This window comes from Microcaecilia unicolor, chromosome 3, assembly GCF_901765095.1.
Source record: "Microcaecilia unicolor chromosome 3, aMicUni1.1, whole genome shotgun sequence".
Lineage (NCBI taxonomy): Eukaryota > Metazoa > Chordata > Amphibia > Gymnophiona > Siphonopidae > Microcaecilia > Microcaecilia unicolor.
In genome coordinates this window covers 474,815,145-474,827,964 of record NC_044033.1, presented here as the reverse complement: position 1 = coordinate 474,827,964, position 12,820 = coordinate 474,815,145, and the positions used below count along the sequence as shown (strand labels likewise).

General features: G+C 41.9%; 1 protein-coding gene across 1 annotated transcript in view; it reads left to right on the top strand.

The window, feature by feature from the left end:
• COL9A1 (collagen type IX alpha 1 chain) overlaps positions 1-2,355 on the top strand; it is a 285,908-nt gene extending 283,553 nt beyond the window's left edge. The window contains exon 38 of the mRNA XM_030199004.1: positions 1,030-2,355. Within this exon, the coding sequence (XP_030054864.1) occupies positions 1,030-1,211 (182 nt within the window). The 3' untranslated portion in view covers positions 1,212-2,355. The remainder of the gene's footprint in view (positions 1-1,029) is intronic.
• Positions 2,356-12,820: the final 10,465 nt, after the last annotated feature.

Sequence of the window (12,820 nt, the reverse complement as noted above, 5' to 3'; positions counted from 1 at the left end):
CCTTTAACATTGAAACAAGGATTTGCTAGTACTTGCCTGACAGGGACACAAGGCTCTTCCACGCCACTTGACTCTTTTTCCAGATCCTCCAGCAACAGTGAAGAAAGGAACTGATGAGGCACCCAAAATCCACAGAGGCTAACACAAAATATTAATTACTATATATATTTGCATATACAGTCGCCCTCATGTATAGGCCATGTCCCTACTTTCCCCCTTATTTACTGTGTCCATGTAACGACTCATGTTTGATTTGATTTAGTTACTTAATATATTGCTTTGTACAAATTGAGTTTTAAAGTGATTTACAATAAAAACAGAGATCAATACAGTAGATGTTCTATCCATAGGTTCAGCATTTCCCTTCCATTCCTTACACACCCATGCTGGGTCCAGTATCTCCCCTTCCCCTCCCTGTCTTCCTAGTGTCTTCCCCTAGTCCCATGGGCAGCAGTTGCAAGCATAGTGTCCCCACTTCCTTCATTTTTCTTTCACTTTCCTTCATACCTATTCCCAATGCGTCATTGCAGTTTCTGTGCTGGTGTGGGGGCCTTCCTTGCCCCAACCCACCCTCTACCTGACAGAAAATGCATAGGGAGGGGTAGGGGAGATGCTGGGACTAGCATGGGTGGTAGGGAAGGTTGGTAGACCCCCATATAGATCACCCCTCACTTCTGACCTTAAAAATGGTCAAAAATTCTATGACCTATATTTGAGTAGATATGGTACATCTTGGGGAGGAGTAGTTAAGCTTTTGCATTACCTGCAGCTTGATGTAAATCATGTTATTTACCATGGTTTGTATTAACCCCATTTCAGTGTTAATATACAGATTTGCATATGTTTTCAAATATTTTTGTGCTGGAAGTCTGTGTTAACATAGACTATTGCGAAAATATGTTGCTGCATTAAATTTAATACACTTTAGTACATTGTCCCCTTTGCTAGTTAATGGATATATTATTTTTTATTGATTCCTTAGTCAGTGTTTTTTCTTTCTTTCCCTTCAACCTATATTCTTTTTTGCAGGTGAACCCGGCAATCCCAGTTATGGCAGGGATGGGCGCGATGGGGAGAGGGGCCCTCCTGGAGTAGCTGGGCAGCCTGGAGTTCCTGGTCCTCCAGGCATTGCTGGCACGCCAGGATACTGTGAGCCTTCCGCCTGCACTCTGCAAGCCATAGCTGCCTCACAGTCTGTGAAAGGACCTTGAATACTGTCTGTGTGTACCATGGGTGCTGAAAAGATAAAGCAGAAGAGAGACTAAACAAAGCCAGGCTTTATGTTCACAGGCAGACTTTAATGTGCTCTTGGCAGACTGTTGCAAAACTTGCACATGGTAACTAAAATTTGGAAAAATAACTTACAAAATGTACAAGAAGACCTTTTACCCATGAAAGAACAGTTTCCCTTGTCTGATATACAGTATTCTAGAGGGCACCCTCTAAGTGGAAGAAATAAGGGAGAAATGTTTTGTTTACTTCCATTTTAGCTATTATCTTATTTAATACATCTGTAAATTGATCTGAATAAGAACTCCTACACTTTCCTTCCCCAAATATGTGCCCTAAGTTCAAATTCTGATCCCTCTGTATGTGATGTATAATTATAGTAGGCCTTTTTATCAGATGTGTGCAATTTCATCTGTACAGAAATAAATGTCAGACTGTACATGTAAAAACATGCTGGCCTAAGTACATTGTGTGCCAGAAGATTTAGTAAATGTCTCATTTCAGGATCCTTATGGACAGAGTGATAAAAAAAAAGACTCTGAAAGTGTTAGGTTTCATTTTCAGCTACTATTTCTGTCTTGAACTTGTCATGCAGGAAACATATTCCATCTGGGGTCCTTTTGCCTAAAGTCAGAATCACGAGAAAAAGAGTAAGCCACTCTGAAATGGGATTGTATTATCTGGAAATCAGGATATTTTAAAACTGATCTTATTTATTGGAAGGTCTGTACTGACATCTCTGATTTTATAAAAGGAAGAAATAAATGATATTTCTTAAGTTCGTGCATGTTATGTATGGATGGTTCATTAAAATGTAAAGGAGTATCTCAACTGGAAACCTGAAGAGACACTGGGGCTTCATTTCTTTAACAGTTTTCCTTCCAGAGCAAAATGGTTACAGCAGACACTGTACTGTTACTGTTGCTTCTCTAATAGTTTTTCAGGCCTAATTTTATTTATTTTTTCATTTCATTCATTTATTATATTTTATCTGTCATAAGCTGGGTAATTAATATGGTGGACATAAAGGGCTATATAAGTATGTCAAAAATTAGGCGCAAATTAGGCGGGATTCTCTATATGCTGCCTTAATTTCCATGCGAAAATTGAAGCGTATTCTATAACAATTTGCGTAACTTAATTGGTTAACTAGCTAGTCAGCGCTATTAATTGGACATTAACAAGCAATTATCAGCACTAATTGGCATTAATTAAGACTTATGTGCACAACTCGCTAAGTGAATTCTGTAACATGGTGCGCCTAAATTCTAAGTCACATAGTTGAAATGGGGGTGTGCCATGGGCAGGGCATGGGCGCTTATAAAATCTGTCTGCATGGTTATAAAATACACCTGCTGTGCACCTAATTTAGGCATTGGGACATTCGTTAAGTAAAACATGGCATAAATGGCTGCAACTACATTTGGTTTGATGGAGAGGTGCTCGGCATTATTCTATATACCGCGTGGAAATGTAAGCCTATTCTATAAACTTTAGACGTACTTTAGAGAATATGCTTAGGCATATTTGTTTTCTGTGTGTAATTTTCAGGCCTGTGTGTATAGAATCTGGCCCTAAGTGCTAATTCTATAATGGCAATTGCATATGAAATTACTGTTATAGAATAGAGAGTAAGTCAGCAAGCCTGCAACTAACTTTAGGATTAAGCACTTATGCTATGTCAAAGGCCAGTGTAAATAGTCACACCTAAAGTTAGCAGTTGTATGCATAAGTGATAGTATTCTTTAACATGTATGTGCAACTATAGGGCACATCCTTGATCTGCCTATGTGCACAACCCTTTGTAGGTGCATGCCATAGCTTTAGGCGCTAAGGGGCCAATATTCAAAGTGATTTAAGTGGGCAGGAGCCTCTTCTGCCCCCGTAAATCACCTGTCGCTGCCCAACTGCAGATATTCAGCAGTACCAAAGCGGGGAGTGCCACTGAATATTGCCTATGATCGGCCCCTAAAAAAAGAGGGCCAGTCAGGGGCGGGCCAAGGGGCGGCGCTGGGAGGAGCCAGGACTTATACGGCAGCAGTATTCAGCTGAGGCTCACATAAGGTAAGCATATGGTTAGGATAGTCACCCGCTCATCTTTATGCAGGCCCTGGCTGAATATCAGGTCAAGACCAGCCAGGGGCGTATCTGCATGGGGCCATGGATGCCTGGGCCCCCATAGATTTGGCCCTGGACCCCCTGCCGACAACCCTATCCACCCCCCCTCCCGCCGCCAACCCGCTGTTGCCTATCTTTGCTGGCGGGGGACCTTAACCCCCGCCAGCCGAGGTCCTCTCTTCCGTTGCAGCAAAGCTTCCTGTTCTGAGTGTGACGTCCTGCACGTACAGGACGTCAGACTCAGAATTTGAAACTGAAGAAAGCTTTGCTGCAACGGAAGAGAGGACCTCAGCTGGCGGGGGTTGGGGTCCCCCGCCAGCCTTGCAACGGAAGGACCTCGGCTGGTGGGGGTTGGGGTCCTCTGCCAGCTTTGCAACGGAAGGATCTCGGCTGGCAGGGGTTGGAGTCCCCCACCAGCAAAGGTAGGCGGCGGGGGAGGGTTGGTGGCAGGAGGGGGGGTGGAGAGGGTCATCGGCAGGGGGGGGGGGGGTCAAAGTTGGTGGTGGGGTGGTCCAGCAGTGGCGGGGGGGTCTGGCAATAGCAGGGGGGGTGTCGGTGGCGCCGGGGGGGGGGGCTAAAATGTGCCCCCTCACTTTGGCTCTGGCCCCCCTCCGCCGAAGTCCAGATACGCCTGTGGAACCAGCATTTAAAAAAGTGTATTTTCTCCCTCCTGCAGCGGTGCAACCCCCTCGGGTAGCTCCAGTCTGCCCACCTCCCCAACAAAAGCCCCATTCCACCACCACCTCCCGGTCAAGATAGGTCCTTCTCCCGGGGCCTAACTGACACCCCTGGTGGTCTAACAGGGTCTTAGGGGCATGATTGAATCCCCCTCGCTTCTACCCCTAATGACAGCTTCCTGAAAATGGCTGCTGTGTTTGGGTGTGGCAGCCTCATCAGCCTGCTTAAGACTGTTTTCACTGAACTACAGAGACTTTCACCTTGTGTTCCTGGCCCTGTGACCTAACAGGCCTCAGGATTCAGTTAATAAAACACTTGTTTTCTTTGTTTATATATCTTTGTCCGGCTGTGTTATTTTGCAGGCCCACCTTCAACCCTTGCTTGGGGTATCACAGGGCCCTAAATTGATTGACTGGGTTATGAGCTGGTTGAGTGAAAGGTGACAAAGTGTAGTGAAAAGAAACAGGAGAAAATATTTTTCACTCAAATGGAACTCATTGCCAGAGAATGTGGTAACAGCGTTTAGTGTATCTGGGTACATAAGTAATGCCACACTGGGAAAAGACCAAGGGTCCATCGAGCCCAGCATCCTGTCCACGACAGCGGCCAATCCAGGCCAAGGGTACCTGGCAAGCTTCCCAAACGTACAAACATTCTATACATGTTATTCCTGGAATTGTGGATTTTTCCCAAGTTCATTTAGTAATGGTTTATGGACTTGTCCTTTAGGAAACCGTCTAACCCCTTCTTAAACTCTGTCAAGCTAACTGCCTTCACCACGTTCTCCGGCAACGAATTCCAGAGTTTAATTATGCATTGGGTGAAGAAAAATTTTCTCCGATTTGTTTTAAATTTACTACACTGTAGTTTCATCGCATGCCCCCTAGTCCTAGTATTTTTGGAAAGCGTGAACGGACGCATCACATCCACCTGTACCACTCCACTCATTATTTTATATACCTCTTTCATGTCTCCCTTCAGCCGTCTCTTCTCCAAGCTGAAAAGCCCTAGCCTCCTTAGTCTTTCTTCATAGGGAAGTCGTCTCATCCCCATTAACATTTTAGTCGCCCTTCGCTGCATCTTTTCCAATTCTACTATATCTTTCTTGAGATGCGGCGACCAGAATTGAACACAATACTCAAGGTGCGATCACACCATGGAGCGATACAACAACATTATAACATCCTCACACCTGTTTTCCATACCTTTCCTAATAATACCCAACATTCTATTCGCTTTCCCAGCCGCAGCAGCACACTGAGCAGAAAGTTTCAGTGTATTGTCGACGACAACACCCAGATCCCTTTCTTGGTCCGTAACTCCTAACGTGGAACCTTGCATGACGTAGCTATAATTTGGGTTCTTATTTCCCACATGCATCACCTTGCACTTGCTCACAACGTCATCTGCCATTTAGCCGCCCAGTCTCCCAGTCTCGTAAGGTCCTTCTGTAATTTTTCACAATCCTGTCGCGAGTTAATGACTTTGAATAACTTTGTGTCATCAGCAAATTTAATTACCTCGCTAGTTACTCCCATCTCTAATCATTTATAAATATATTAAAAGTAGCGGTCCTAGCACAGACCCCTGAGGAACCCCACTAACTACCCTTCTCCATTGTGAATACTGCCCATTTAACCCCACTCTCTGTTTCCTATCCTTTAACCAGTTTTTAATCCACAATAGGACATTTCCTCCTATCCCATGACCCTCCAATTTCCAATGTAGCCTTTCATGAGGTACTTTGTCAAACGCCTTTTGAAAATCCAGATACACAATATCAACCAGCTTCCCTTTGTCCACATGTTTGTTTACTCCTTCAAAGAATTGAAGTAAATTGGTCAGGCAAGATTTCCCCACACAAAAGCCGTGCTGACTTGGTCTCAGTAAACCATGTCCTTGAATGTACTCTGTAATTTTGTTTTTGATAATAGCCTCTACCATTTTCCCCGGCACCGACGTCAGACTCACCGGTCTATAATTTCTCAGATCTCCCCTGGAATCTTTTTTAAAAATCGGCATTACATTGGCCACCCTCCAATCTTCTGGTACCACGCTCGATTTTAAGGATAAATTGCATATCACTAACAGTAGCTCTGCAAGCTCATTTTTCAGTTCTATCAGTACTCTAGGATGAATACCATCCGGTCCAGTAGATTTGCTACTCTTCAGTTTGCTGAACTGCCCCATTACTTCCTCATTATAACCACCTTGGGTGAATCTGTTCATAAAGGCAGTTAATAAATCCCAATCAATCAATCAATCAATAAAGGTTTGGACAAGTTCCAGGAGGAAGCATCTGTAATCTGCTAATAAGATAGGCATGGGGAAAGCCACTACTTATTTCTGGATCAATAGCTAGCTATGACCCTGTTGTGTACAATTCTGGAGAATATACCTTCAAAAAGGTATAAATAGGATAGATTCGACCCAGAGGCTGGCTACTAAAATGGTCATAAAGCTTAAAACTCTCAGTAGGTATACTTTGGAAGAAAGGTGGGAGCATTTCACATGCTATTCATCACTCTATACCAACGGTCTTTTTAAAGACCAGCTTACGCTTATTTCACCAGACACATTGCCAAGGACTTATGTGATCGTCAAGTATACATATCAAGACTCCTGAGGCAGGCACGCATGTGCTGAAACATGGTATCATGTCGAGTCAACTGAAATAAACACCTATAATTTCATTTTGAAGTCCTGTTTTTTGAAGTACCTGATCCAGTTCCCACTCCTTCTTCTCTGATGGGAGATATATAGAGACATTTAAATACATCCGTGGCATAATTGCACAGGAGGCAAGTCTCAATTGAAAATAAGATCTGGAATAAGGGGGCATTGGATGATGGTGAAAGGGGACAGACTCAGGAGTAACCTAAGGAAATAGTTCTTCATGGAAAGGGTGGGGAATTCGTGATGGATGTGCTGGAGATGAAGACTGTATATTAGCATTACACATTTAAAGCATTAATAACGCAATTAACACATTACATTTTTAAAAAATTCATCAAAGCTTTTATTAAAAAACAGAGCAATACAAAAGGGGAGCTTTCAATAAAGAAGTCACACAAGAGAGAACAGTGTATAGTCTCACTACAAAAAATTCACTTCGCTAAAGCAAATGACAGAAAATATATAACACTTATTTTTACAGGTTTTTTTTTTTAGAAAAGAACCCCCCCCCCCCCCAAAAAAAAGAAAAGTGGTTGATATGCACAAAAATAGAAGGTAATAAGCAATAAAACAAGAAGTGGGAAAGAAGAACCTCCCCCCCTCCAAAATTTAAAAAAAAAAACTACAGGCACATCAGGAGCCCTAAACAAGCAAGAGGGCCCCACAGCTTCTCCCACTTTACAAGAGCTTTTAGTCTCACAGCCCATAACTTGCCCATAACACAAATATATCGAAGCCCACACATCCAAACCTGTAAGGAAAAAGGCCATGGATGTGTTCCAACTGTGCTAAGGTCAATCGGGCAGCAATTAGGCATTGTTGAACATGAAGTGTTTTTTCAATTGTAAAGCCCGGGATTGGTCTACTCAGTAATAATAATAACAATAATAAAACTTTATTTCTAACCCACACATCTAAAACATTCTAAGCAGGGAACACAACATGTGTAACAATACAAACTAATTCAGAGTCATCCACTTTATCATTAAAACAAAATTAATAATCAACTGACCCGTATGCCTAATCAAACATATAGGTCTTTAAATCTTTCTTGAACTGAGTAATGGTTTGCATAGAGCAAAGCTCTACAGGAAGAGTGTTTCAAAACTTCAGATCTATAACATAAAAATAGAGGATCTGTGCTCTTCTAAATTAATCTGTCTAAATGATGGAACCTCAAAAACCTGTTTTTGAGATAATCTCAAGGAGCATAGAGGTTGATAACATTTTAGAGTAGAGTTGAGAGTTGGAGAAACACCCCCATTCAAAACCTTAAAAATCAAAGTTAAAATTGTATACTCAATATAATACCTTAATAGGAAGCCAATGCAGGGACCTCAAAATGGGAGTAATATGATGGTAACATGACCTCCCTGTGATAATTCTTGCTATAGAGTTCTGTACTACTTCTAATGCTCTCAAAGCACTTCTTGTAATGCCTATAAGAAGGCCATTACAATAATCCAACAGACTACTAATTGGACAACCTTTCTAAAATTGTCTTCTGTAACAAAAGATCTAATGAGTCTAATAATACTAAGTGTGGAAAAGACTCTTGAAATCATATTCTGAACTTGTTTATTCATTGATAAAGTTGTATCTAGTTGAACACCTGAATTTCTAATTTCTTTCAATATTGGAATTTCAGTAGTATTAAATCTAAATACAGTAGGGCAGTGAACATCATAGGTCCTGACAGAAAATGAATTTGATTTTTTGAGATATTTAATTTTAACCAATTATCCTCCATCCATTGATTCATTTTCTTAAGATACAATCTTAATTTTGCAAATGTATCCTCAAAAGAAACCTCAACTGGTAATAAAAACTGAATGTCATCAGCATACCACTCATATTGCACTCCAAGACATTTCAGTAACATACATGATGATATTAGGAAAAGAATGAAAAGCACTGCAGACAGACAAGATCCCTGAGGGACCCCAGTTGAACATGCAACAAGATCAGATTTCTCAAACCCATTGAACACACAGTATTTCCTACCTTTTAAAAAAGAACAAAACCAACATAATACAGTACTAGTCAAACCAATCGAATCAACAAAATATCATGATTAATGGTGTTGAATGCTGCAGAAACTTAAGGCCTTTTTTGCAGACACACTGAAAAATGAACCTGCACGCATCTAATACATGCACCTACACCAGCGCAGGCCATTTTTCAGTGCGCCTTAATAAAAGAGACCCTATTTTTGGTCGAAAGTGGACGTGCAGCAAAATGAAAATCAGCGTGTGTCTATTTAGGGCCTGAGACCTTACCACCACCTGTTGACTTAGTGGTAAGGTCTTACGCACTAACCAGGTTCTAATCATTAGCATGTGTACACTGCCAATTACCACCCGGTTAGTGCCATGTGGTAGAAAATAGAAATTATTTTCTGCTGTGCATTTTGGACGCACGTCAAAATTAGAATTACCGCCCAGAGCACACGGTAGCCAGGTGGTAGCTGTAATTTGACGCACATTTATGCTCACAGGCACCTACGCGCCTTAGTAAAAGGGCCCCTTAGTCCCTTTATCAAAACCAGTCCTAATACCATCCAATAATGACATTGACAATGTTTCAGTATCATGATCTTTTCTGAAACCAAACTGATGTTGATCTAGGATTCCCTGTTGTTGCTCATCTAATTGCTCAAACACAACTTGCTCAACTACTTTTGCAAAAAAAAGGCAGTGAGGAAATAGGATGATAGCTATCAATTTTATTATGCTCTAATTTAGAACTTTTACTCAAGGGATTCACTGTTGCAGCCTTCAGTGTAGATGGCATAATTCCCTACATTAAAGATGAATTAATCAAATGGGTGTAGAAAGGTAAAAAAAGGAACTTTCAAAGCTTTCATTATAGAAGGATGAACAATATCTAACCTACAAAAGGAATTATTGATTGACATAAGAATTTTTTCTAGATGACATTCTGAAACCACCAAAAACTCAGGCCAAAACTGCGATTCATTCATAGGTTTATAAATCTCCTCTGGAAATGAATTATTTTCAAATTGGGATACTATCTTCTGTACTTTTAAACAGAAACTATTAGCAAAATCCTGAGAAGAAATTGTCTGCTTTTGTGTGTTTACCAATGTAAACTTCCTCACAATAGCAAAAAGCTCCTTTGCTGAATTTGGAGCTTCCTCTATTCTTTTATTAAAACAAGATTTCTGAGCATCTAATTTAGTTGTGTAATAAGACTGTAATTAAAGATTGTAATCTTCCAAAGTTGGCAGGCAGGGACACTTACTCCACGCTCTACCTTTCTAAGTTTTCACTTTTCAATCTTTAACTGTTCAGTATACCAGGGTACAAAGTTTGAACAAGAAATCTCACGCATATGAGTTGGTGTAATTTCATTCACACAGATATTGACTCTCATTCCAGCTTTCAATCAAAATTGTTACATCCAATTTGGAATAATTGTCTACTAAATTGACTTGAAGGACTTTTTTCAAGTCTGATAACTCACACAGGCTTCTAGTAGGTAATTTAACATTTAGATCTTTAGACAAGAAAGGTTTTTCTAAACAAATGCTGAAACAAACCAGAGCATGATCAGTCCAAGGTACAAACTCATTTTCTCTAAATATAGCTGAACCAAAAGGAGGATTATGATCTAAAAAACAAGGCCAAGCAAATGTCCCCCTGAGTGAGTTGTCCCCTTAACATATTGAGACCAACCTAATGAATTTAACAGATTAATAAAAGACAATACCATGTCATCTTGTAAAGCATTATCAACCAGTAAAAAAAACACCAGGATTCCAGCGGACATGATATCCCAAGAGCAACAAAATATGGACCTGAATCGTCTTCTAAAAGGCCCTCTCCTTCAAACAATGCCACCAAATATGTGCCAAAGTGCCCAATTCACTGCAGTGATGCAAACACAGAGGCGACACTGTAGAAAAACAATGCTGTAAATGTACTGGGGTGAGATTCCACGATAAAGAACTTTCACAGAGTTTTCCTGCAAGTTCAGAGCCTTCATTACAGAGTAAACTGCAAGTTCCATTTTATCCCATTCAGCATCAGGATAAGTCACATTTAACTCCCACTCACATCAATGCCGATGAGCAACAGGCACTGGGTTCTGGCAACACAAAAAGCTGACCTAAGCTTTTCAATCCCCGTTGACTCCAGAGTTTATAATGGCAGGGCAGCAACTGAAGCAAAAACAAAGGATTAAACATGATAGGAGTGTGGTGAGAAATATGAAACTGCAGATCAGTGCTCATCTGATCCCTGAGCCCATACGCCAGGCCCCCTCCCTGCCCATCTTCAAATCCTTGCTCAAAGCCCATCTCTTCAATGTCGCCTTTGGTACCTAACTACTATTCAAGAAATCTAGACTGCCCAACTTGTCATTTCATCCTTTAGATTGTAAGCTCCTTTGAGAAGGGACTGTCCTTTTTTTGTTAAAATGTAGAGTGCTGCGTAACCCTAGTAGCGCTATAGAAAGGTCAAGTAGTAGTAAAGTCACCAAAGTGGCCGGAGAGCATTACTCTGGAAGCTGCAGTCGGCAGAAGCCAGATTAAATAGGATAAAGGAACTGAACCCACCAACCACTGTTCCAACAGAATCCATAATTTAGAGGAGTGCTTCTGAAACTATGAGCCTGAGCAGCCCTATGATACAAAATAAAGTTTGGGACACCTAAATCACTCAATTTGTGGGCCCTGTAAAGAACAGATTTAGACAGTCTAGGGCTTTTATTATGCCAAATAAAATGAAAAATCTTATCATGCAGAGATACAAAAAATTTCCAAGGAGGAGAAATGGGGAGCACCTGGAAAGGATGCATCATTTGGGATAGTATATTCATTTTAACAAGAGAAATCCTAGTAAACCAGGAAAAAGACAACAAAGACCAACACTGTAAGTCAGCCTGGAAAGCATGCAAAAGATAAAGATAATTCGCCTGAAAAGGTCTCAATAAAGTACAGTAAGGAGCACCCCTAAATACGTGAGAGAGCCCACTGCCCGCTTAAAAGAAAAGGAAGCTTGTAGAGTAGAGATCAAGTCAGAAGGCAACGATCAGAGCCTCAGTCTTGGCCATATTTACTTTAAAGCCAGCTACAGCACCATAATCCCAAATCTCCTGGATCAAATTGGGGAGAGAAATCAGAAGCCTCATAAGAGACAATAAAATGTCATCAGCAAAGAGAGAAATCTTATAGTCATGCGGTCCCACCTGAACTCCCACAATGCCCGGATAGCAGCAGCGAAAGGCTCCATAGAAAGAGCAAAAGGAGGAGAAAAGGGTGCCCCTGCCACATGCCTCTACCCAGTGCAAACATGGAAGAATTCCCACCATTAGGAGCCAGGTTCAAAGCCTGTACCCAGGCCCTGAAATTAGGAGGGATGCCAAATTTTTCCAAAGTTACATTAAGAAATCCTAAGTGAAGCCTATCAAAGGCTTTTTTAGCATCAATACTAAGGAGACAAGCTGGTGCATCTTTTCTCTTTGCAGGGCCACCGAGAGACTGGGCCGGGCCTGGGGTAAAGGCCTTCCCTCCTTGTGTCCCGCCCTCGCGGAAGTTACATCAGATGAGGGCGGGACACAGGGAGGGAAGGAGGCGCGAAGGGAGGCAATCTGCTGCCCTGCTGCCTGCAGTGCTTTCACACGGAGGTGAGAGGTGCAGTGATTTCAATGCAGGGGGCCCGGCCTGGTGGCAGATGGTCGACGACGGAGGACAGGTGAGACTGTGGCGCTGGACCCCCCTTGGAGGCTCGGGCCCAGGGAATTTTGTCCCCCCTGCCCCCCTCTCGGCGGCTATGTTTCTTTGCACAATAAAATTGATTTATCATATACCGCATATTGTCTGCCACCTGTCTATGTTGGATAAACCCAATCTGGTCAGGATGAATAAGCGGCGGCATCACAGCACCCAACCGCACAACCAATATCTTTGCCATAATCTTAACATCCACATTGAGAACAGAAATCGGGTAATAAGAAGAGCGCTCTGTCCTGTCTTTTTGTTCCTTAGGGTTGACAGCAATCCATGCCTCCATCATCTACCCTGGCAAAGGGTCTCCACGAAGGACCGCATTGACAAGATCTCATAACAAAGGGGCCAATTCATGTGCAAACTTAC